This window comes from Squalius cephalus (genome assembly GCF_949319135.1).
Source record: "Squalius cephalus genome assembly, chromosome: 25".
Taxonomy (NCBI): domain Eukaryota; kingdom Metazoa; phylum Chordata; class Actinopteri; order Cypriniformes; family Leuciscidae; genus Squalius; species Squalius cephalus.
The window spans coordinates 16,872,109-16,898,688 of record NC_137146.1 but is presented as its reverse complement, the minus strand read 5'-3'; the positions used below and the strand labels follow the sequence as shown (position 1 = coordinate 16,898,688).

At 35.3% G+C, this 26,580-nt stretch overlaps 1 protein-coding gene across 1 annotated transcript in view; it reads left to right on the top strand.

Annotated features, from left to right (window-relative positions):
* vps41 (VPS41 subunit of HOPS complex) overlaps positions 1 to 26,580 on the top strand; it is a 30,002-nt gene that overhangs the window by 570 nt on the left and 2,852 nt on the right. The window contains exons 2-27 of the mRNA XM_079862686.1: positions 176 to 214; positions 4,645 to 4,752; positions 8,059 to 8,136; positions 8,261 to 8,335; positions 11,031 to 11,093; positions 11,555 to 11,620; positions 17,879 to 17,998; positions 18,087 to 18,233; positions 18,317 to 18,383; positions 19,274 to 19,371; positions 20,959 to 21,088; positions 21,199 to 21,314; positions 21,417 to 21,473; positions 21,590 to 21,651; positions 21,754 to 21,835; positions 22,899 to 22,991; positions 23,149 to 23,276; positions 23,382 to 23,526; positions 23,768 to 23,809; positions 23,888 to 23,938; positions 24,043 to 24,180; positions 25,317 to 25,371; positions 25,558 to 25,698; positions 25,793 to 25,929; positions 26,024 to 26,123; positions 26,228 to 26,272. Coding sequence (XP_079718812.1) covers positions 176 to 214; positions 4,645 to 4,752; positions 8,059 to 8,136; positions 8,261 to 8,335; positions 11,031 to 11,093; positions 11,555 to 11,620; positions 17,879 to 17,998; positions 18,087 to 18,233; positions 18,317 to 18,383; positions 19,274 to 19,371; positions 20,959 to 21,088; positions 21,199 to 21,314; positions 21,417 to 21,473; positions 21,590 to 21,651; positions 21,754 to 21,835; positions 22,899 to 22,991; positions 23,149 to 23,276; positions 23,382 to 23,526; positions 23,768 to 23,809; positions 23,888 to 23,938; positions 24,043 to 24,180; positions 25,317 to 25,371; positions 25,558 to 25,698; positions 25,793 to 25,929; positions 26,024 to 26,123; positions 26,228 to 26,272 — 2,383 coding nt within the window. The remainder of the gene's footprint in view (positions 1 to 175; positions 215 to 4,644; positions 4,753 to 8,058; positions 8,137 to 8,260; positions 8,336 to 11,030; positions 11,094 to 11,554; positions 11,621 to 17,878; positions 17,999 to 18,086; positions 18,234 to 18,316; positions 18,384 to 19,273; positions 19,372 to 20,958; positions 21,089 to 21,198; positions 21,315 to 21,416; positions 21,474 to 21,589; positions 21,652 to 21,753; positions 21,836 to 22,898; positions 22,992 to 23,148; positions 23,277 to 23,381; positions 23,527 to 23,767; positions 23,810 to 23,887; positions 23,939 to 24,042; positions 24,181 to 25,316; positions 25,372 to 25,557; positions 25,699 to 25,792; positions 25,930 to 26,023; positions 26,124 to 26,227; positions 26,273 to 26,580) is intronic.

Here is a 26,580-nt window from a genome sequence, read left to right as displayed (position 1 = left end):
ATATAGGACTTTAAGATAATTACTGTTTTGTATGTTTTGGTGCAGCATTTCCCTTTAATACTAAATATTTTAACAGGATTGTAGGAAATAAGGTGCCTTGTTAATATTTTCAGCAGCAATGCATTACTTTTTCTCAAATTAACACATCTTTCTGAAACATCTTTTTTTTTTTCAGGGAAGAAAACTAAGTGAAGAATCAACAGATGAATCAGAGGTAAAATCATGGACTGTGCAATTTATCTGAATAATCTATCTAGTTTTGAAATGGATTAGATAACAACACATGAAACCAAATGGTATTTCATTTAAAGAATGATTGCAAAAATGTTGTTTTTTTTGTGCAAAAAAAATATTTTTAGGGTTTGCATTCTAAAACTATAGATACAATTATTTAAATTATGATTTAAACTACTGTACATCTGTGGTTACTCTCATTTGGTTAAAATTAAAAAGTAGAAAAAAGTAAAGTTCGTTTTTTTTTTTTTAAATTAGCACGAAATTGAAGATTTTCTTCCCTATTGTAACGTATATATGAGTGAAATGGCTTCTTGAACAAGAAAAAATGTAGGCTAGGACTTTTGTCCATCAGGAATTGATTGGAACGTTGGATTGTTATTGCTGCGAACTCATGTCATGTGAATGACAGGTTGTCCCGCCCTCACGCCACTAAATATGTCATCAGAGAAGAGATGTCATTGCAAGAGGAAGGGGAAGTTATTTTGATTAAAGATTTCAAAGTTCATGAATAAAAAAAAATAATGGTGTGCATGGATAAATCATTTATAAATATAGTAAATACTGCAATATTCCATAGAAAATAAGAATCTAGCCAACTTAGCCTTTAAGTGTGTCTCAACTCAAATGCTTTTTTTGGGAGTGTGCAGTCATGTAATTGTTATTTAACATGCTTAAAGATGAATCCTTTATATGAATCCTATTATCCTTTATAAAATAACAACTTGTAGCCCGTAACATATATTCCATGTACAATGAGAGCTACTGTAAAAGGTCATATTACATTGTGGCCATTTTCTTGAGTGCAGCTTTAAGAAAATACTTTTGAAGGATAGAGTTTGCCTTTAAGTGAGATAGTGAATGAAATGTCAAGTAGACATTCTAGTCCTCAATTCAAAATGAAAACAGGAAGAAAGAAACAACAGTCTTGCCCTCTTCATAAATGAAATCTCAGTCCGTGGAGCAATCTGTCCTATCTCCTGTCCACAAACTGTCTACTGCGTGCACCTCGGAGAACATGATTGTATATTCCTTGGAATAACTTTAAAGCACAGTTTGTTTTGTTCATAATTGTAGAGCTCTGTCTCTATCTCCTGATCTATCTCTCCTCAACACTTCCTGATGTGACCATGGACGTCTTGAAGGCTTTGTGTAAATGTGATCTCATATGGACCACAGCTCACTGTAAACCCGAATAAGTTGGCAAAACTCAAAAAATTTAAGGCAATCAGTTGCCTCAATTTTTTTAAGTTAAGAAATTAAAAATTTAAGTAAGCAGAACTGGCAGGTTTTTATTTTGTACTTATACATTTTAATTGTTCTTAACTTGAAATGTTTGAGTACACTAATTCATACATTTAACTTAAAACTTTCATGTAATCTCAATGTGAACACTTTTATTAGTATAAACTTAGCTACCTTTAACAAGCTAGTTTGCCAGCATACGAAGTTGTTAACAATAGAATGTCATACAGTAGCACTTGTTGTATGAGTGCAGCAATATAAATGTTTTATTTGCTCTCAAATCAAGCTGCATGCACCACTTGTCACCATGATGGTAACTATCCTAAAACCAACATTAACAGAAATTCTTCTAAATTAGCATAACAAAACATTAATCACTACTAAATTTCCCACTTAACATTAATCTTGCACAAAAAAACCCATTATATTACACATAATTTTAGCATTTACTCTCCTTTTTGAGTGCTATCGACAAAGCATGCTGGGAAATAGACATCCCAGCCGTTTCATTTAAACTTAAGTTTGTCTAATTTAAAAGAAATAATTTCATAAAATTCAAAACAATGAAAAAGTTCAGTTTACTTAAAATATATTAGTTCTGTGAACTTGAAAGAAAAAGAAAGTGCTTAATACTCATAAAAGTTCATTTGACTGAACTAATTAGTTTAATTTAAGTTTGTCCTACTCAAACCAATTAATTATTTTGAGCGTTAGGGTTTACAGAGTTCCGAGTCTTCCAAACTCATACTGAATGACATTTCTGGAGCTTGACAGTATTCATGACACCCCACACAAAGCCCGTCCAGCCTCATGAAAGAAGAACGCACCTCTCATGGCTTAAAGAAAACACACCACAGCTTCCAAATGTGATGCCATGCAGCAAAATGAGGAAAGATTCTTGTGGGGTTTGACATTAATCTGTTGTTTTGAGGCCCGATTCTTCGGTATAGCGTTCCAACAAAGTTTGTAACTAAAGACAGAGACAGAATGAGGGATGAGCAAAAGAGGAGAGTGTGGATGGTCACACCACTCCAGAAAAGGGGCAATTAAAGACAGACTTCCCTTCATCCCCTGCTCCCAAGGGCACCAATTAGGAGCGGCAGGGAATGAGGCACAACACTCATCCACCACATCGGCGTGGCGATGGCAAACACTAACAAGAGGAAGAAATTATGGGATACGAAACAGGAGAGATATTATCCACCCCTCCCCACCGTAGAAAGTTTGTCAGGATTTCTCCCTCCTCTTTCTCCGTCTATCCGTCCCTGTCTGTAATGGCTTTGTGGACCATGACAAATGCTCAGGCATTAGAAATTTCACATCTGGACACAACAGGAAATGGACAATGGAGGTGTTTGTGATGAGGAGAAAAAAATGTTTGATAAAATGAAACTACCCAATCTGTCAATCTGCCTGTGATCGAAGTCATAGTTGTCCAAAAATAAAAAGAATATATAAAAATATATACTCTGTATGTGTAAATATATGTGTGTATATTTCGACTGTTCAAAAGTTTGGTGTCAGTAAGATTAATTATAATGTAATGTATATTATAACAAATAACTATTTCTGTTTGACTATAATTTCAAATAATTTAGTCATTTGAAGTAAATTAAATTAAATTTGATGCAAAGCTGAATTTTCAGCATCATTACTCCAGTCTTCAGTATCACATGATCCTTCAGAAATCATTCTAATATACTGATTTGGCACTGACTGAAACATTTCTTATTATTTTCAATGTTGAAAACAGTTGTGCTGCTAATATTTTTTTTGTGGAAACAGTGATCAATTTTTTCCTTGATGAATTGAAAGTTCAAAAGAACAATATTTTTTAACAATGTAAAAGTCTTTACTGTCACTTTTGATCAATTGAATGCATCCTTGCTGAATAAAACTATTATTTTAATTAATAATTCATCAAACAGAAATAAGATAACTAACTAAAGCCAAAGAAGCTAAAGTTCAGCTAAATGTTTCATAGTTTATCCCGTATTATAAAGTATTTGCAGTGTAATCACCATGAATTAATAAATACATTATTACACATGTTATTGGCCTGGCTTGAAATGTAGCACTCAATTTGAAATAGCTGGTGGGAAGCTAATAATTAATTAAATCATCAAAATGCACAAATAAAATAACTAAATAGTTTTAAAATAATAATAATCAAAATAATAAAATGTTCTAAAAACATATTTACCTCTGTCATGTTACCATTACATTTTTTTTTTTAATTTCAATATTTAGTTTGAATGTTCTTTTCAAAACTTTTAAACTTAACATAATACAAAAATGAATAAGACGGCAATTTGCTACGTTACTATTGTAATACCACTGAAATATATTCTGAATCTAAAAACTAAAATACTGTCAAGACAATGAGATGTAGCTGAATTACAATTTCATTACTAAAAGAGGACAACCTGGGAATAATGTTCTACTGTAATGTAAACATGGACCATGTAACCAACTGTATACTGCAGTGAATTATAAACAATATAGAACTTATATAGAACTATCATTCTTGTTTTGTAAAGAAACAAAAAGAAAAACTTTGTAAAAACTTACAAAACAAAACATTGTATAACGCTACCTGTTAGTGTTTTTTAGGTTGTTGTTTTATGAGGGACAAAGTGTGTTTGATGAGTGACAACCTTTGCTATTTTTATGAAGGAATTAGTTGATTTGAGACATATATGAAGGTTTGGTAGTTTTAATGCAATTTGAATGTGAAATGGACTGCTGTGCCAAGATGAAATTTGGTTTGGAGAACTGTGTGAAGCGTTTTGAATAAGTGACCTAAGTATCGAAAAATGTGTCCTATATAAATATATATATATGACTTGGTGACTTGGCGTGACTTAAGTCTCAAGCGGCCCTTTAAGGAAGTATTTTAGGTCAAAGGGGTTCGGTTGACAAAAAAATTTAGACATCCTTGTACTATGAATCAGGGTCCCATTGACATTCAGGGTCCCATTAACGTTCATGCTTAATTATTAATGGATATCTGGTAAGACTAATTAATTGCACCATAATAAATATAAGAGAATAAAATACTAAATGGATAATATTTTTGAACACATGTATGAACGTGTGAATCAATTGTATATTCTGTGGAAGATTCCAAACTAATGAAGGATTGGTGTGTTTGTGTTTGTTCAGGAGGAGGACACTGAGGAGGAGCCTAAACTGAAGTACGAGAGGCTGACCAATGGCGTGACAGAGGTCTTGCAGAAGGATGCGGCCAGCTGCATGACGGTGCATGACAAGGTCCTCAGAAACTTTTTAGCAAGACATGATGTGCATATACAGTTTGTTTTAATGTATTTCAGATAGCACAGATAAAGAATCTGAAATAAATTGAACTGATTTAAATTATAAACTTAATTGCAACTTGAATTCAGTGTTTAAAATCGAATTGTAGATTAATTGTTTTTTTATTATAAAATTCAAAAATCATTTCCTTTTTAAATTCTTAAGTGCAGAGAAATCTGGGAGCTTTTAATTATTATTAATCACTGTAAAAAAAGAAAGAGAAGGTGCTGCCTTAAATTTCTAAGGACAATCAAATTGAATGTTGAAGTCGTTTCAACTTAAATTATACTGACTTAAAAAAAAAGAGTTGAATCTTGTATAGCTTATAAAAAAAGTAGAAAATTAAAGCAATTTAATTTAAAAAATTATATAAAATATATATTGTCATAACATATTGGTCATCTAATTTTTATTACACTCTTGTATAATACTGAATATAGCATTTTTGACTCCACACCATCATTTTCTCAGAGAGGTGCTTGCGCACAAACGCTCACGGGTCACCACCCTTTCGCTAATTTTCCTGTTTATTTCCTCTGCTTTTAGATTTCTCTTTCTTTTTTTTTGCCCGTCTTCTTTCAGGTTTTTTTTCTGGGTTTGATATTTTTGTTGGTGGAGCATTCTACACGGGCTGGTTAATCGTCATGGCAGCCGGTTCACTCATGCACGGACGCTGTGGAGGAATAGTCATACCTAGTTATGTCTCCTCACCTGATGTTTTATTAACCGCTATTGATTTTAAATCCCTCCCCTCTTTTCCTGCTTTTCCCTGGGGACTTCCTCCTCCTTTTCCTCCTCTTCCATCTCTCCAAAAAAAAAGGCAAGCTTGCAAGAAGAGGAGACGTTGAAAAGCTGAATTTCAAATGAGAGTCCCCCCTTTTTTCACTCTTTCACCTTCTTTCACATCTCTATCGTTCTCTCCTTCCGTCTCTTCCCTTGTAGTCTTTTATGCGTGCGCTCCAATGTGCATTCCGGCGCCTAGACACACAAGAGCACCACCTGCCTAATGTTGCCTCATATTTTAAGTGCCAGGATCCTGAATTTCATTTCAGCAATTCCATTTTGATAAATCCCTTTAAGAGCTACTGAGGCTGGTGAGGCCACCCCTTTTATTTATTTATTTTTGTCTGATTTTATTTGGGGAGATTGCGGGGGGTTTTGTTGGACATGCTCGGCTGTGCCTGTAAATATAAGCATTTCATTATAGACTGCAGTGAAGCATGGGGCGGCTCGGTGTGCTGCGACAGGGAAAGGTCTGTGCATGTGTAAGCAGGTGTGTGTGTGTATATGTGTTTGGACACAGGGTAACCTCAGTTTCAGAGATGGACTCATTCTGTATGTGTTTTATGGATGCTTTTGTAAAGCTAGGTCCACTTTTCAGCTGGCAGAGCAATAGACCCAAATCTGCATGGATGTCAAACCAATTTTAGATTGCTGGTCGGACTGGACTGAACATCACCTTATGTGGCCTGATTTCATTTTATTCGTTTAACCTTAGTGACACTATGCAGAGCACATGCACAATACATTCTCTTCTGGAGCTAATAAAATCCTAAATCAAATTTATGCTGCTCTAATAACCAGTATTTCTGTAACAAAAGGGGGAACATTGAATTGACCAATTTCAGTCACAAGGGGCATTTAGATAGGAATTAGCATATGAAATTGGTAACTAGGAAATATAACACAATCACATAATCAAACAATAACAAGAAAACAAGAACTCACCTAATAAGGTAAATGAAAGGGAACATTAGCAAAAAGTTAGGCCTTAAAAAACTGTAACTCATTTTAATTACATCCCCAGGCCTGATTTTTAGTCAAACTTAGAGGAATCAATATTAATATGTGACATCTAATAATCAGTGAAGACTTTGAAACACAACACATACATTTAAATATTTAATATTAATACTGATTCTTGTATTTTTTACTTAAACTTGTCCTAGTGAATTTTTGCTGTTGGGCAGTTGTTTCATCCACTAATCCATATTCAGCTGAAAAAGTATTAAAGTCAGCGTGAAGTAAAAATTGACCCTATTTAATTTGTTACCGCACATTAAACAATTCATCCATTTGTCTTTATAATCTTTAATCAAAATCTGAAAATTGATAAACAAGCTGAATGGAACGATGTTTCTAGAACTAATAACCCCCCAAGTCACACCCTCTATTCTTCCTCATTCAATTTTCGGTTTCGCTCAGAAAATACGTCACAATATTGAAGTAAAGTCGGTCGCAACTACTGGTTCACCCGAACTTTAATCTGCCGAATGCCCTGTCAGCATGTATTATTAAAAGTAATGTTCTGCTGCTTGAAGAAGTGAGGAAACACAGGGTGTTTGTTTGATACTTCTGTACTAAAGAGTGACTCTCTAAAGTCAGCATGAAACAAAAATGTATCTTATTTCTTAAAACACGTTCCTGGTCTCACTTCAAATGATTCATTAATGTGTTTGTTTGTAATTTTTAATGAAGGCATGATACTCTAACTTGATCTGACTCTTAAAATGACTTTCCTTTTCTGCTGACATCACCTAGAGCTCTTTATAAGCCCCGCCCCTCAAACCACCTGTCACTATACACTATCATATTAATTGCTGATTGATACAATTAAAGTTTTTTAAATTGTTTGTAGCTTCAGTTAGAAAATTGATCAGATTGCAACTGTCTTCAGTGAATAAATGGAAATGCATGCAATATTTAGGATTTGGAGTAAGTAGCTTTCAACAAACTTGTAATAACGATTGGTGTGTGAGATTTATAATTATAACATAATTTATAATTTGCTCCTTGACTGTCCAAACCGTAAATGCTGAATTGGTTTGTGGTGATACTGGCAATTCACAAGAGAAAATAGGAAAAGTTTTCATATGTTAAACTCTGAAATGTAATTGCATTAGTCTGACAGGCAGAGTGCTGGTGTAGAGGGCAGAGATGTGTGACCTGTGGTGCATATATTATGTTGAAGCGTTTTGATATGTCGAGGGAAAAAACGCTATTTCACACTGGGCCGCTCTGATAAATAGGCTTTCCTGTCCTCCAGCAATTTCACACTTTTTGCCCCCGAAGGGTCCAGCCGAAACCACACACACAAACACACACTCTCACATGCACGCACAAACACTGAGGCCTCGCAGCCATGCCTGGTAAAGCTCATTTTTAATACCTCCTCCACAGCTTTTAACTCTGTATAAGTGCAGGATCTCCCGTGGTTTTCACTTGTGTGTCTTGTGTGTTTGTGTCCTCTGTTGCCTTCAGTTCCTGGCTCTTGGGACACACTTTGGGAAGGTTTACCTTCTGGATATCCAAGGAAATGTTACACAGAAGTTTGAAATTGTAAGTCTGAAATTATCTCGTGTGATTGATTGTTATAGATCATTTAGATGTTATAGATGCCATGTTATGTCTGATTACATGATGTGACTGTTTCTCCATCCTCTGTTCTCTTTTATCCTTATAGAGTCTAGTGAAAATAAACCAGATTAGTTTGGATGAGAGCGGTGATCATGTTGGCGTCTGCTCTGAGGATGGAAAGGTGAGAATTTCCTTCATTCACTACAGCTCCCATTGCTCTTTAACTTCCTTTATTAGTCCTTTACAACCCATCAATCATAGCCCAATCTAATCCAAACCCTAACCCTCAGTCTATTCATAAAAAAAATCAGAGGGCAGTGACTTATCAATCAGTACTTCCAGGCTTAATTCCTGAACCCTTCTCCTAAAATCAAAGGGCAATGATTGGTTGATAAGAATGTTGCTCCAGACCAGGACAAACAATTTTGATCCAGAAACAAGTTCTGCTTCTGTAAATCATATTACACATTACTTATCAGAACTAAGCTACCTAGTTAGGTTGCTTGTCAAAATAGGAAGCTAGGTCAGATTGGTCTGAAATCATAATCACGGAAAATAGGCAATGAATTGATTTAAATATTTTTGTATATGTTATATTATGGTAGCAGAAAGTTATTGATGATGGAAAAGAATAATAATGAACACACATATATCCAGACAGACCGCCACCATACCATTTTAATTTAAGTCTTTATTTTTCATGCACAATGGTAATTCAAAGTGCTTTACACAAAGATGATTAGTCATTAAAATAAAGAAAAAAATTTAATAATTATAAAACAAGTAAGAAATAAAAATGGAAGAATTGGATGAATTAATTAAAATGAAATAAAGTTATACATTAAAAGGAAAATAAATAATAGACATGCATTACATAAAAAGACTACTGAACTATTGGCATTTTAAACAGACTGTTCAGAAGTCTGTAAAAGTGATCAGCTGACTTAACTTAATAATTGTAAGGCAACGGGTTTCTTAATTTTTTTTTTTTTTTTTTTTTAAGTAAATGAACTTCCGAAATGCTTAATCGGAAAAAAAAAAAAAAGCAATGTGGATTTCAATTCAAGATTTGTCAACTGAACACTTTTTACAGTGTGGAATGAGTTTGTACACTTTCAGCAAAGTGTGCAAGATTGCAGTTGAATCATGCTAATCACATTCAGCACTAATTATTGTGTGTTTATGCCATTACATGATTTGCAGTTTTATTTAGTGAATTGGGTGCTAAATGGACAGCATGCGCAGTTCTCAGTGAATTTCCCCATGAGAATCTTGGAGCTTGTTTACTTGAGTTTTCATATCTTTCTCTGTTTGCAAGAGATGATGCAGTGCCTGTCTTCCTACTCAATACCAGCTCCGTCAACTCTGACACCTGCAGAAACAGCGTGTGTGCATTTGGTCCATCTTAAAATGTGTGGTTAAAAAAAGAACACCTTTCCTCCACAATCCTCCATCTATCTGCTCATTGATCATGAGCCGGCTGTTATCAGTCCACGGAGGCTAATCATCAGCACCTTGTGTGGCTTTCTCAGGCTGATCTGTGGCGTGATAGACCACGTCTATCCCTGTTCCTATGGCAAAGTGAGATCTTGTCGCACATACACCAATTAAAATCGATATGGAGGCCATTGTTCGCTCCTCTGCACTGTTGAGCCCAGCTTACCGACTGCTTTGCTACCATTGGTACACAAAATATGATACCTTTTTTTAAGAGGATGACTGTTTGAAGTATCTTTTTTTTTCATTATTCGTTAGATATTTTTCATTATTCGTTAGTTGATTCTTAGTAAAAAACACTTTGTTCTTTCAAAATGATATGTGCTCATTAATGTGTAATTACTTCTACCAACTAATCAAGTATTCTCGTAAACGTAGAATCTGCCATTTAGAATACACACGAGCGAGCCGCTCGAATGGCGGCAGCCATGTTGCGCCTCCATCTTGAAAATACATGTGCCAAAGAGGGACATACCTGGAAATTCAAGCTTCGCCTTTCGCGTGTTTACACTCAGTGGCACCGTGACGAATGCGAGGGGGAGATTACACGCGACTGCCAGCAGATTTGAAATAATACGGCCACCGTAGGAGTTAAAACGCCCTCGGAATGGGAGGGGCTAGAAAGTAATATTCAGTTGGTAGTCATAAACAATTTCACCGCTAGATGGGAGAAAATCCTACACAGTGTAGCTTTAAATTAAATTTATCTAATTAATTCAGTTTTCAATGGTGAATGTTTTTGTACATTAAACTGGAGGCCATTGTTCTCTTCTCTGCACTGTTAATCCAAACTGCACTTACCGACTGCTTTAGGAGCTGCAGGAAATGAACATAACCATTGTTGTGCAAAATATTACAAATTTCTTAAGAGAAAGAGTCTTTGAATAGGGTTTTTCCAAAACGTAGAAACTCCACTTTGAAATTTATGATTTTAAGATTAGCTAAGTATGTTGCCTGACCAGAAAAGGAAACATGAACAGTTCAAAGTCAGTAGTTTCGTTTCCAAACCATCATCTTAAATGTGAGAGGATACTTTACTTTTCAGTAGTGGTTTTTTTTTTGAGAGCTCACAACAATTTTTTCCCCGCTTGTTTCATACAGACAGGTGTAGGTGAAATGTTGTATTAAGGCTTGTTTGTAGCCGTCGGGGACTGCAGCACAGCTAGCGAATAAGTCGGTAGCATAAAAGCGTGCGAGGGCAGAAAGAGTTGACCTTTCCACTAATTGGGAGTCTGGCAGATGGTTAACTAGCCGGCTACATGGTTTGATGCTTTGCCCAAGTCAACTGTTAGCTCAGAACGCATCTCTGGACCACAGCGGTTTTACCTTAAAAAGACATATCTGTCTCTCTTTCTCAATTTCTCTCTCATCTTTTTCAGGTGCAAGTGTTCGGCCTGTACACCAGGGAGGGCTTCCACGAAAACTTTGACTGTCCGATCAAGGTAACTTATTGCTGTTAATGTGAGTCGTCGGTCCCCCGGCAATGTTTTTGCTGCCTGATGGGAAATAGCCCTTTGATTTCGATTTCCTGTCACAGCAAGCATTGATAATTCTCGAAAACAATGTAATTTCAGCCTGCTACCTGTCTTAATTGATTTCTCCAGGGTGTTTCATATCATGCATGAGCCGCCTGTTTGTTGAGCATGAGTGATGTCACCTATGGCACACATAAAGAGAGCCTTTGCTGTCATTTTTTTTATATCGATACTTTTGTGTATTGGACTGTGAGGATCAATCCTTTAACTTTTCCTGGGCTAAAAAGGATTTTATTGAGCATGTTTTCTGACTGGATGCAGTCTAACCCCCTCTGAGGCACTATATGGCTTTAGAAATACTGGAGTGGACATTGATATTAACTCAGGTATTGCCGTAAACTAAAATGAAATCCCTTGTTCAATTCTAGGTTATGGCGCTACATCCTCAGTTCATCAAGTCCAACAACAAACAGTTTGTGACTGGAGGAAATAAGGTGAGTCCAGTTTCAGAATCACATGTGTTTGGAGGCACAGCTTCGAATCTGGTCTATGCTATGCCTGGATTCTATTCCCCTCACTGTCCACAAGAAGTTCCTCCCTCTCTACATTTACAAAAAACACATTTATTTTCCAAATCTTTATATAAATAAACTTTTATAGGACTCCAATCACTCAGAAGCTGCTCAAACTTTCAAATGCACATGCTCCAGAACCTTGAGCCCTGGTGCTCGTGGGAAATTTTGGTTGGTATCTGGTCTGTATGGAAGCTTGTTTCCGCCACTGAATAATAAATAAATAATAATAATTGTGACTTTTTATCTCACAATTCTGACTTTTTTTCTCACAATTGCAATATATCAAGTCAGAATTGTGACTTTTTTTCTCATAATTGGGAGATATGAAGTCGCAATTGCGAGATATAAAGTCGCAATTCTGAGAAATAAAGTCACAATTCTGAGAAATAAAGTCGCAATTGCGTGTTACAAAGTCAGAATTGCATGATATAAAGTCGCAATTGCGTGTTATAAAGTCAGAATTGTTAGATATAAACTATTCTGAGGTAAAAAAAAAAAAAAAACTATTTTTTCCCCTTAGAATTGGACTTTATATCTCACAATTGTGAGTTTATATCTCACAATTCTGAGAAAAGATGTCAGAATTGCGAGATATAAACTCGCAATTATATGTTATAAAGTCAGAATTGCGTGATATAAAGTCGCAATTGCGAGAAAAAAAGTCAGAATTCTGAATTTATAACACGCAATTCTGACTTTATATCTCGCAATTCTGACTTTATAACACGCAATTGCGACTTTATTTCACGCAATTCTGACTGTATATCTCGCAATTCTGAGAAATAAAGTCAGAATTGCGAGATGTAAACTCGCAATTGTGAGAAAAAAAGTCGCAATTATCTTTTTTTTTCTTTTTTTTTCATGGTGGAAACAAGCTTCCATAGGTCTGCATCAGGTCCCAATCACAAAAGTGGTTAGTGCAGATGCTCTAGAAATTTTGATCCTTGGTGCTCAAATGGGAGATGGGAGGTTCGAATCCAGTCATTTTTCATTTTCCCGTCTCCACTAAACTTTCTGACTCACGCACGTCATTGAGGGTTTGAACCAGGATCACTATCTTTCAAAAGTTTGGGATCAATACTGTTAATACGTTTATTCAGAAAGGGCACATTAAATTGTTTAAAAGTGAAAGTAAACTCTTTAAAATCACACCAAAATTTTCTATTTCAAATAAATGCTGTTATTTTGAACAGCATTTATTTGAAATAGAAATTTTGAAATGGCTATTTAAAAAAAAATATATAACCCTTGTATGGTGTTCGGGTCTGTAGGACCCGTTGTCACTTTTTATCAAAAGAAAAATGATAAAAAGATTAATTATTTTTTCAACCTCAGACTCATTGGCCTTGGCTCATTTTCTGTGAAAGACATGTATCAGAACACATTTTCAATGACCACTCACTGTACACCCCCCCTACACATTTATATTACACAAAGGATGTTCAGGTCCACTGGACCCGGGGCTAATAAAAGTGTGGAAATTTTAGGTCCTGTGTACCTTTACTCTGTCCTCCTCCTGTCAGGGCTTGCTGTTATTGTGTGTGTGTATGTGTGTGTGTTCTTGTACATGGTTTATGAGGACATCTGTGTCCTATAAAACCAAATGGCTTAAAAGACATACTAAATGGTGTTTTTTGAAATTCAAAAAAGGCCAAAAGTTTTCTGTGATTGGTAGCTTTAGGGGTAGGGTTAGTGTAGGGGGATAGATTATATAGTTTGTACATTAGTAAAACCATTACAGCTATGGAGACTCCCCGTAAACTACATATCCAAGTGAGTGTGTGTGTGTGTGTGTGTGTGTGTGAGTGTGCCTGAGTATGTGTGTGTGTGTGTTGTGTGTATGTGTGTAAGTGTGAGAGAGTGTGAGTGCAAAAGTGAGTTTTGTTTCTACTACTGCCGTTCCCGCACAAGGTTGCAATTCTTAAATGTGATCTAACAAAGGTAAAGAACCTTTTTAAAAAACCAACCCCAAACTTTTGAACGGTAATGTAAATATTTAAGATTGGGTGCAGGGTTATTGTATGTAAAATATAAAAATCGTTTATTGAAACTGACACATTATTTAACCACTATTCTGAATTTTGAAAGGAAGTTTGATTGCCTTAATAAAACAAAAAATAAAAACAAAAGCCACATTCATGCCTGAAGTCTAAACATATATTTTGTGGTCTCCATCATTTGATGCTCTTGAGGTTTCAACATGAGGGTTAAGCTAAATTATTAGAATGAAATCATTTTTTGTCATGTTGAGTGCCGTGAATAGTGGTTACTCAAACTGAAACTGTTCGGCATGAAACGCTCTTACCATCTCGGCCTTACATCGAGGTCAACATCAGGGAGAGAGAGGGAGAGAGAGAGAGTGGTCCATTTTCTCCAAAGTGTTGTTCACAAGAGAGATGTTGTCTCTTCTTGCGCAATAAATAACTGTCATTACGTAGAGTGCCATAGTGTTCGCAACATGTAGAACACTCTTTGGCTTATGGACTAAACAAATACGCTCATTTTTCAAAGGACACAATGCTACCAACCCAAGATGCCATAGTCTGATACATTCCAGACGCCCATACATCTATAGAAATGAAAACAGGGTTTGGGTCTGTCGTAAAAGCTCTTAGAAGTTGTTGATCTGTTTGCATGCAGTGATCAGACGTCTTGTGGCTGGAAAAAACTTCAATTGTTGAAAAAGTGAATTTGAATAAATTCCACTGGTTCTTTGTAAAGTGGACTGTTAGAGATTTTGTTGAGATGTACAAATCTTGGACCACTCAAATAGAGTCTTCTCAATTTCTGTAAATCATAGATTTTTATCCAGCGTGCCACGATTGATTCACATAAAATGGCTCCAGCACCGTCACTGCATTGTGCTTATCAGAAGCAATTAACAGCGTCCATTGTGCGCCACGATGGCCAAGTCCTCTGCATTTTCCTCCCACTTCTTCTTGTTTCCTTCTCTCTCCCTGGCTTAAGGTCTCCATAATGCAGCCCTGCCATGAAAATCAATACGGCTTCCACTGAAGACGCATCTTGTCAAAGGCAATTCAATTCCGTCTGCTCGGCTCTTGGAGTGTCATCTCCTATTGCTGCGCTGTGATCTGTTAACATGGCCAAAAGTGTAGAACTGAAGCGACATTGAACCGTCTTTCCTTTTCAGTCACTTTCTCCGCAGTCAGGTCAGGTTGGCTGCGTGTGATTGTGCGTGGCGTTTTTGACACTTTTCGATTCAAGGTTATCCGCCAAGTGCATTGTCGCTTTCTGCATGTGATTATTATCACAAAATCCTTCAGAAAATTTTGTTTTTTTGCACCAATAATGTCAGAGAATCAAAGTAAACCAAAACGTTAAACACCTTTTAATAGAAATTCAGTTGTTTGAGTCTCTTCTCTAGTTAGTTCAGTAGTGTCTTTTTTTGCTTTTATTGTTTCTGAGGTTTGATTGTGTCATACTGCTTACTTAAGTGACTTTATGAATATCCCATTATCTAAAGGTTGAACCAAATGTTGCCTTTTCGTAAACTGGATTTTGATTTTGAAATGGATCTTGTATTATGATTTTTATTGAATCTACTGCCTGATATGACCTTAACAGCATGATAAGGCCAATGAATCTGCCTAATACACTGATCCAATCCAATACTTTAGAAAAATATAATTATAATATATAATAAAGCGAAGAAATTGTAATACACTGGAAAAAATATTGTACCACAACTGTCACTGAGGTGATATTCTTTCAAATATTTGCATATTAGTACCTTAAATGTACACTACCGTTCAAAGGTGTTTTTTGTTTGTTTTTCTTTAAAAAAGAAAAAGAAATTAATACTTTTATTCACCAAGGATGGATTAAATTAATCGAAAGTAACATTAAAGTCAATGTTTCAAATAAATGCTGTTCTTTTGAATTTTCTAATCATCACGACTGACAATTTCCACAAAAATATTAAGCAGCCCAATGTTTTTGAATATATTGACTTATATTGAATATACCGGTAATAAGAAATGTTTCCTCAAATCAGCATGGTTTCTGAATGATCATGTGACACTGAAGACTGGAGTAATGGCTGCTGAAAATTCAGCTTTGCATCACAGGAATAAATTACAATTTACATATATTAACCCTTTCACGCATAGTGGTCACTACAGTGGACAGCTATTAAAAAAGCATTTTCTTGAATTTGCGCGGGTTTTTATGGCAAAGTTGCACATCAGCCTCTTCATTGGACCCTGGTGCATCATCCTATAAACCAAGTGGTAAGCCTTTGTGTTTCGATTTTTTACCCCTCCAAACCAAGATGGCCAAGGGTCAGTCAGACATGCCAAGTTGCTCCAGAATATCCACCGATTCCTTCTATCCTAGGAGACTCTTGTAGGTAAAAAAAATATTGCAGCATCAAGCAATATCTAATGAGTCATATCACAGTTAAATTTTCCAAGTTTTGATTTTAGATTGAGAGAAAACTCTCATTAATCACATGTCCACTGTAGTGGACGTCATGCATCAACTGCTATATTTCAGCTACAATTCATAATTATAATGTGAATATTGTTTTTGAAACTTAAAACTTAAAAACTTAATCTGCAGTGACTTTTTTACTGTAAATAAATGTATTTGTAAATATTAGAATGTAATTTTCATTGACATCGAAAAAAGTCATGTGATTACATAATTATGACACTTGTAATGCATTACTTTACTTGTTAGATCAAAAAGTAATCTGATTTCGTAATGCATGTTATTGTAATGCGTTTTTTACTCATAACATAAAAAAGTAATCTGATTACGTAATGCATGTTACTTGTAATGCGTTTCCTTACTCATAACATCAAAAAGTAATCTGATTATGTAATGCGCGTTATTGTAATGCGTTTCTTTACTCATAACATCAAAAAGTAATCTGATTATGTAATGCATGTTACTTGTAATGTGTTTCTTTACTCGTTACATCAAAAAGTAATCTGATTAGGTAATGCACATTACTTGTAGTTAATTACTTGTTAGATCAAAAAGTAATCTGATTAGGTGATGCATGTTACAATACATTACTCGTAACATAAAAAACAAATATGATTACGTAATGCATGTTACATGTAACACATTACTTTACTTGTAACATCCAAAAAGTAATCTGAATGCGTTATGCATGTTACTTGTAATGCATTACCCCCGACACTGATCATTTCAGATGAGATTGAAAAAACGTATCGCTAGGTTTTCTCAGAGGAGGGCTATGATAGAAATGTGCATGTCCATCTTGAACATAATCAGAATTATCAGCTAATAAGGGTAAATCTCCATACTCTGGTGCACTGGAGGGAGCATCTGAGTGGTTTCCACAGTTGTACCTTGACAGGCTGTAGAAAATTCAGATGGAATCACGTCCTCATGTTCTGATATAAAAGATACGCGAAGTGCAACTTGTATGAAGTTGTATGAAGCCTTTGCAATATTTCGCATTTATATTTTTTGTATATATTTTATAGTTTTCACATGATTTGATATAATTGTATTGACTAGTTTGTTAAATTCACATACTTTATCTGTTTGATTATTGTCTTATATTTAATACAGTATATCTTCAGTTTAAACCAAATGCATGCTGTCCACTCAAGTGGACATCTGAAGATCTCTTTGAAAAATTTGTAAAAAAATTAAATAAAAATCAATTCTTGTTTTTCATGCCCTAAGAGCAATAAAAACACATAGGAAAAAAAATCCTGACTGAGGTTATCATAATTCATGCATGAAAGGGTTAAAATAGAAAAGGGTTCTGTAATAATATTTATAATTTTACTGTTTTACAGTTTTACTTTTTTGCTCAAATACTTTTGGAGTCTTGGTGAGCATAAGAGACTTCTTTCAAAAACATAAAAAAATCTTACTGACCCCAAAGTTTGAATGGTATTGTAAATATTACTGGCTTTTAAAAGGGTACAGCCCCAGTGACAGCTAATCTGCATTTATTTCCCAGAGAGTGTAGGATAAACAATAAAAATGGATTCTGATCAGAATTAAGTGCGTTTGCAGTCACATTGACTTTGACTGTTGTTTGGTACATATTTGTGCTCTATGTTCTATTGCCCTCTGGTGTTCAACTCAAGCAATACAGTGAATTTTGTTCATTGTTGGTGAATCTCTGTGAGCAAATGCTCTCTAACGTTAATTAAATATGTTCCACAGCTTTTGCTTTATGAGAGGAACTGGCTGAGCCGTTGGAAGACCTCTGTTCTTCATGAAGGAGAGGGAAACATAACCAATGTGAAATGGAGAGGCAACCTTATTGCCTGGGCAAACAATGTGGTACGATCAAATTGAGACAAATTATAAATATTATTTAAGATGCCTTACTAGTCATGATTTTATGTAAAATGTACTTGATGTGTGTCAGGGTGTGAAAATCTATGACATCGGCAGTAAACAGCGCATCACTAATGTGTTGCGGGACAACACCAATCTAAGGCCGGATATGTATCCCTGCAGTCTTTGCTGGAAAGACAACACCACACTGATCATCGGCTGGGGCTCTTCTGTTAAGGTGTGTGTTCAGAGCAACTACAGAGCAAGTATTTTAATAATAGTAAATTTGATAATGTTGTTTGGTTCATTTGTTTTTCTCAGATATGTGCTGTTAAAGAGCGTGACCCAACAGAGATGAGAGATCTTCCCAGTCGCTACGTTGAGATTGGTACTGAAGCAACAGGCATACACATAATGAGAACACATAACATCATCATTAAGTTTAAAGGGCTCATATGATGCTTTTTAATGTTTTCCTTTTCCTTTAGTGTGTAATGTATCTGTTTGTGCATCTATATGATCTGAGATCAAAGCTCATAGTCTCCCACAAAGAAAAACGGATGAAATTAGGAATTAGAGGTTAAGATTTATTTATAAAGCTGTTCCGGAGCAATACAACCCAAAAGTTAGTGCATTTGACTGATTACCTGTGTGTTTACAATTGCTTAAAGGAATAGTTCACTTAAAAAGGAAAATTCTGTCATCATTTACTCAACCTCAAGTTGTTTCAAACTTGTATGAATTTCTTTCTTCTGCTGAACACAAAAGAAGATATTTTGAAGAATGTCGGTATCCAAACTGTTGATGGACCCCACTGACTTCCATAGTATTTTTTTCTTCCTAGTATGGAAGTCAATGGGGGTCCATCAACTGTCCAGTTAAATGATGACAGAATTTTCATTTTTAAGTGAACTATTCCTTTAAAGCCTCGAAAGCTGAAGCTCGTGATTATGGTATGAGGCGTTACATTTCTGACACGCTTGAAGTGTTTGACCAATCAGAACACTGAGCTTTTTGGAAGGAGGGGCTTTGTAGAAATCAGTGTGTTTCAGACAGACTGGGAATAGAGGAGCTGCAGTAATGCACAGTATGTGAAAAAATATATATATTTTTTAAACATTAAAGCATGTTAACCTATTTCACCTAATAAACAAAATAGTGAACTTTTAAAATGACATCATATGATCCCTTTAAAGGGACAGTTTATCCAAAACTTAACTCACTCTCAAGTTGTACAATAGCATAACTTTATTTGTCGGTTTCTCTGATTTCTTTCAGTGTCAGCATTTGAGACTGAGTTCTTCATTAGTGGACTGGCACCTTTAGCAGATCAGCTGGTCACTCTGTACTATGTCAAAGAAAACACTGAGGACATGGTAATTTTACCCACTCTCACCAGTGTACCTGAATAAGTCTGCTTTTTAGATGTAGTATCCAAACTGTTCCAGAATATCCTTTAGATCAGTGGTTCTCAACTTTGTGGCTGAATCCCATTAGGGGGCTTCATCAAATGTCCAAGGGGGCCCGAAGATGGAGAGGCTGCTAACTGCAGAACCAATCGGTGGACCTAATGGTTGGAGCTTGAAAGTCGAGCCACACCTTAACCCTAACCATAACATTATGCCTAAACATGATCAAGTGGTGCGCACTGCAGAGCCAAATGACATCCAGCTCCCCCTCTCTGGATGTAATGGCTGGAGTTTGACCTAGTCCAGCTCCACCTCTGTGGACTAAATGGGTGGAGTTATGTTTAGAGATAGGGTTATGGGTAGGGTTTGGGTGTGGTTGGGCGTCCAGCAAGGGGGAGCTTGATGTCATGCTCTGCCTACAGTATTGAGTGGTATGACGTCACTTTGTAGGCCAACTGTCAGTTAGCATCACACTGGTTTCCTCGAGAAAAAAAACAACAGAATCTTCCCATAGGCTTTTGGATTATCGCAAAAAACAAGCTGTATTTTACAGAAGTGTATGATACTTGCACATTTTGTCCATCAAGATAATTATCACAGATGAACACAACTTTTATGAATTTTGAAGTAAAAAGCTTAAGGTTCTAGACTTCAACGTCACCATCACCAAACTTCCGACAACTCTTTCAGTTTTTTTATCTAAAAACATTTTCCCAGAACGTTTGAGTTAGAATAGTTTACAAGAGCACAATTATAAGCAATGATGCTGTAAAAGCGGACTGAATTTACATTTTCGGCGTGATGACGTTTAATCTCGACAGCCTCTGTAGTCCCATTTAGCCACTTGTTAGCAACCGCCTTTTTCGCGTTACAGCGTCAAAAAATCACGAGTGGGGTAATACTGATGTATTTTATGTCACAGAATATAATGGAAAGTGTCTTGAGCTTATGTTCACGACAGACCTTATTTCAGCCATTTAACCCAAACCCCATTCAAAAAACCCATTGACTTCGGGACGATGGAACCTAGAACACTAACGCACTTCCGTGTTTTGGCCTATAAAGTGATGTCATAGCTGCACCACCTTATTGGCTCCTCAGAGAGTAGCCTCTCAATACAACTACGTCAAGCTCCACCTATTAGGTACACAGAGGTAGAGATGGACATCATTTGGCTCTGCATTGAGCAAAATGATTTAAAATAAGACAAAACAAGTTTTAATTCAAGCTAAAATTCAAGATGTAGGCTTACAACATTTTTATTTTAATTCATTCCCTCAACACTTGCCAGTTTATTAAAGAACCGGGATTCTCACGATCTTAGAAAACCTGGATATATGAAAATATATGAAAAAGTATGGAAATTATTACAATTTTAAGTCATGGAATGTTTTATAATAAATATGAATTGAAATAAAAAATATGCATTTATCTATTAGGTTATGTTAAGCTTGAAATCATTGGGTAGAAATGACTATTTGTGAATATTTTTTTCAAAAATCCCAGTTATCACGATTATTAATATATTAATAAATGTAACTGTTTTTGTGACAGGAGGAAGAGTTCAGAACACGGCCTCGTTTAGACATCATCCAGCCGTTACCCGAGGGCTGTGAGGAGATCTCATCTGATGCTCTCACTGTACGCAACTTCCAGGAGAACCAGTGCAGGGACTACAGGCTCGGTATGATGAAGACAACGAATAAACAACTGGAATACCATAATGATGCAGAGGCATACAAATCGCATTCAATTTAATCAATTCAATTCCCATTTTGATATAATCGTTTCCAGAACACTCAGAGGGAGAGTCTCTATTCTATATCATCAGTCCTAAAGACATTGTAGTGGCTAAAGAAAGAGACCAGGATGACCACATCGACTGGCTTCTGGAGAAGAAGAAATATGAGGTATGAGTTCAGGAGTCTAAGGAAGCATTTATATCATAACATTTAAAAAACATCTGAGTTGTACTTTAATAATTTCTGATTTGATTTGGATCTTTGTGACAGGAAGCACTGATGGCTGCAGAGATCAGCTTCAAAAACATTAAACGTCATGACGTACAGGTGAAAACAAATATACCTGATTTGATGCCGTGTCTTTTTTTTTTTTTTGTATAACACTGTCAGATGATAAACTGAAATCACAATATGTGTGCTTCCTGTCTGTGCTTTGAGAATAGAAAATTGGAATGGCGTACATCAATCATCTGGTGGAGAGAGGAGATTATGACACGGCTGCCAGGTACAGGACATCAAGACTGTGATTTAATAACCCGTTACCCATTTAAAATAAGAAGAAGCTTTGATGTATGCCCCTTTCTCTCTCGATATTCCTCATTGACAGAAAGTGTCAAAAAGTGCTAGGAAAGAACATGGATCTCTGGGAGAATGAAGTGTACAGGTTCAAAACCATTGGACAGCTGAAAGTGAGTTAAAATTATTTGCCACTCTGCTGACCGTATAGTAAATAGTAAAATAATATCAGTCTGGATAATAATTAATAAAATGAATATCATAAAAACAGTAATAATAATTATTATTATTATTGTGATTATTAGTTATGTACCACAATGACTTTAACAAAGTTAATGCCAAGAGAAATGAACTATTATGAAAAGTATATGAATATTATTAAATATTAAAACAGAACTTAAATTTTAAGCAATAAAATAATATGCCTTTTTTTCAAGACTTTTAGTGTGGTCTTTATTATGATTGTTGTTATAATAATAATAATAATAATAATAATTATTATTATTATTATTATTATTATTATTATTACAATAATAGTAATAATTATTATTATTATTGCAATTATTATTAATAATAGAAACAATAAACAATAATACAAAAATAAGGTTGATGATATTATTAGAGGTAGTCCTAGTAGACTGACACAGTTCTGAGAAATGAACTATTTATATAAAGAAAATATTGAATAATAGATTAAAACAGAACTTATTTTTAGACTTTTGTGTAATATGCCATTTATTTAATTTTTTAACTTTTTTTTAAAGACTTTTAGTGTGGTCTTTATTATGATTATGTTATTGTTATAATATAATAATTATTATAATTATTGTTATTGCAATTATTATGAATAATAGAAATAATAATAAATAATAAAAAAATCAGGTTGATTATATTATTATTATTATTATTTACCACACTGACTTTGACAGTTCTGAGAAATGAACTGTATAAAAAAGTAGAAGTACTTTTTTTAAGACTTGCAGTGTGGTCTTTATTGTGACTATTTTGTTGTTATAATAATAATATTAATAATACGTGTGGTATTATAAAAATAATAATAATTATTATTAATTATCACTTAACAGTTATATACTATACTGATTTTGACAAATGTCTGAGAAATGAATAACATTTTAAGATATACAAATATTAAAATAATAATAATCTTAACCTAAAATGCTTCTTTTCAGCATTTACACATCAACTACCTACTTACTCCATTCTTCTTTCTCTCAGGCCATCAGTCAGTACTTACCAAGAGGAGACCTGCGTCTTCGACCAGCGATTTATGAGATGATCCTTCATGAGTTCCTCAAGACTGATTATGAGGTATGTGTTTTCCATTACATTTCTTTCATTTGCATAAACATGACATTGTAACCTGTTAGATGGACCATACGAATAAGGTTTCAAAATGTGAATGCATCACAGCAACATCCTTTACGGAAGCAAGGAAATTCCTTTACTTTTGTTGTTTCTCACACAGGGTTTTGCCACACTGATTCGTGAGTGGCCAGGAGAGCTGTATAACAACATGGCTATAGTTCAGGCAGTGAATGAACACCTGAAGAAGGACCAAACCAACAGCGTTCTCCTCACCACACTGGCTGAGCTGTGAGTGAATGCTGACAATTTATCATCGTGTAATAAAAGCTTGTAACAATTTTGAAGCAGCTCTGCACAAACTCAGACTGGTCTTATATGTGTGTGTGTGTGCAGGTACACATATGATCAGCGTTACGATCGTGCTCTGGAGATCTACCTGAAACTGAGACATAAAGATGTTTACCAGCTCATTCACAAACACAACCTCTTCTCCTCCATCAAGGACAAGATTGTCCTGCTCATGGATTTTGACAAAGAGGCAAAACATCAATTTTTTTTGCTTTTGACCTTATTGAGGACCTTTGTTTTAGAATTTAATACAAGAAACTTGAAATGAAATGTCAAGTGCATAAGTTCAGGAAGTTATGGATTGTTTTGCTGATATATATATTATAGATGACTTTGGAAGAATGTGATTTATAGTCACAGTGATGTGTCTGAAGGATACATCCGCCTCTTTGTTCTCTCTATTTATTTTTCTTTTCTTTTCTTTTTTTCAGAAAGCTGTTGACATGCTGCTGGATAATGAAGATAAAATATCGGTGAGTTCAGTGCAGTGGCTTCTCTCTTCTGATTAAACTCTCTGTACAGACGAACATCTGTGTGTTTCTCTCCCTCAGATCGACAAAGTGGTGGAGGAATTAAAAGACAGACCTGAGCTGTTACATGTGGTACGCTGAATATGAGCTGTGTATGAAGGATCCAGAATACAATACAATATTTGCAGTAGTCAACTTTGGATGCTTAACTTCATTTACGCCTGGTTCTCTTCCAGTATTTGCACAAGCTGTTTAAGCGAGACCACCATAAGGGGCAGAAGTACCATGAGAGGCAGATCAGTTTGTATGCTGAGTTTGACCGACCCAACCTGCTGCCCTTCCTCAGAGAAAGCATGCACTGCCCGCTGGAGAAGGTCATTTATTATATACGAAAATGATTATATACAGTGGCTTCTCCTACTTTTCTAAGTGGTATTTAGTGCCAGTTTATCAGGAAGAGACAATTTGGTTCTCTTCGACTCACTGGATGGAAATCCAGTGTTTTATTCGCAAATGTTTTATGCAATAATCCCATTTTGAGCTAAGTTAAATTCGCAGCTTTGGATGAAAACATGTGGGCTGAAGACTGGAAAATTCAGCTTTCATCACAGGAATAAAGTACATATTTCACAATATTATTGTTTTTTACTGTATTTTTAACATGAACAATACAAATCTTACCGCCCCCTACTGTAGTTACTGTAGTGTATGTTTTTGAAAAACTTTTATACAACATTCATAAAAAAATAATAATTGCTTGAATTAAATGTGGAAATAAATTGTTCAACCATCAATTAAAAGGTTAAAATAACATATTTTAGGTTCAATTAACATATCATGTTTTAGTTATAAAACACTTACTTTAACAAAGTTTTTGAGAAATTAATAACATTTTATTAAAGATACATAGTATGTATGTAAGTCTACCGGTCAAAAGTTTGGAAACATTAAGGTTTTTTTAATGTTTTTAAAAGTAGTCTCTTAATCTCACCAAGGCTACATTTATTAAAAAATTTGAATTACAATTTCTATTAACTGTTTTCTGTTGTAATATATTTTAAAAAGTAATTTATTCCTGTGATGCAAAGCTGAATTTCAGCCATTACTCCAGTCTTCAATGTCACATGAACTTTCAGAAAATCATTATAAGATCATTTCTTATTATCAATGTTAAAAACAGTTTTAGTTTCTTTTTTTTTCTTTTCCTTTTTTTTTGGAAATCATTATACAATGCCATTCAAAAGTTTGGGGTAAGATAGATTCAAAAAATCAAAATAAATTAATACTTTTATTTAGCAAAGGCATATTGAATTGATAAAAAAAGACAGCAAAGACATTTATGAAATTAATAAATATTACAAAAAAGTTATATTTATAATAAATGCTGTTCTTTTGAATGCAACACTGCCATTGTCCCAATACATTTGCTCAGGTGATCCTTACACATATCCTTACCCCAACAATATCCTTACACATTCTTTAAACAGTTGCTCTGTGTCGTCTGTTTCAGGCTTTGGAAATCTGTCAGCAGAGGCACTTTGTAGAAGAGACGGTCTTCCTGCTCAGTGAGTTCTGAATCACTCATCTGTGCATTTCTCTCATAGAAATTGAACGCATGTTATAGTTTTTTTGCACTGCAAGTGTGATCCAGTGCAACAGAGAAGTCACTAAGTGTAAAATTTCAGTAAGTTTGAATAAAACATTTTCAACTGGCTGTAGTGCTTCTGACATTTGATGGTTTCTCCTCTCAGGTCGAATGGGAAACTGCAGACGTGCCCTACAGATGATCATGGAGGAGCTGGCGGATGTGGACAAGGCCATCGAGTTTGCCAAAGAGCAGGATGACCGAGAACTCTGGGAGGATCTCATCTCTTACTCTATAGACAAACCACGTACGAGAACCCAATCTACACTAGCTCTCTCTGCTTCCTGATGCATGTTTAAGACTACAGTAATGATTTTTGTCTTATGTGTTCTTCCCTCTAGCGTTTATCACAGGCCTCTTGAATAACATCGGAACCCATGTGGACCCCATCCTGCTCATTCACCGCATTAAAGAAGGGATGGAGATTCCTAACCTCAGAGACTCTCTGGTCAAAATCCTACAGGACTACAATCTACAGGTGTGCTGAAACCAACATGTCGTTCAGGCTAGAGTGCAAATATAACTAGATACATTTGCTTAATCGGTTTGTGTTCATGGGATTTGTCCTGTAGATCTTACTGAGAGAGGGCTGCAAGAAGATCCTGGTGGCCGATTCGCTGTCTCTTCTACAGAGGATGCACAGGACACAGAAGAGAGGAGTGCGGGTGGATGGTAATCAAACGTTTTGTCTTTCAGTCAACTAGGACAAAATCACTCAAATAAGAAATTTTCGCTGGAAATGCTACAAAAAAATCTCTTTCTTTCATTTCTCATAGAGGAAAATATCTGTGAATCCTGCCACACTCCTATTCTACCACCAGGTACGCCTTGATTACCTTTTATGTGTCTGTTTGTATACATAAATGCAGTTAAAAAAAGTTTTGCTCACCAGCCACTGTGGCTAGTGGTTTTTCTAAGCTACTAGACACTCAGCATTTTCACTGGCCGCAATTTTGACATCGATACCATGGGGGAAAAATGCCATATAGATATTTTAATGTTATATTATAATTTGGCAGCTGGTATATAGGCTGCTGTCACTTTCAGACCTGATGCGCAGATCCATTATACTGTTACACAAGCATTTTCTTTCTTAACTGTTCACTTAAATCATAACTGACTGAATTAA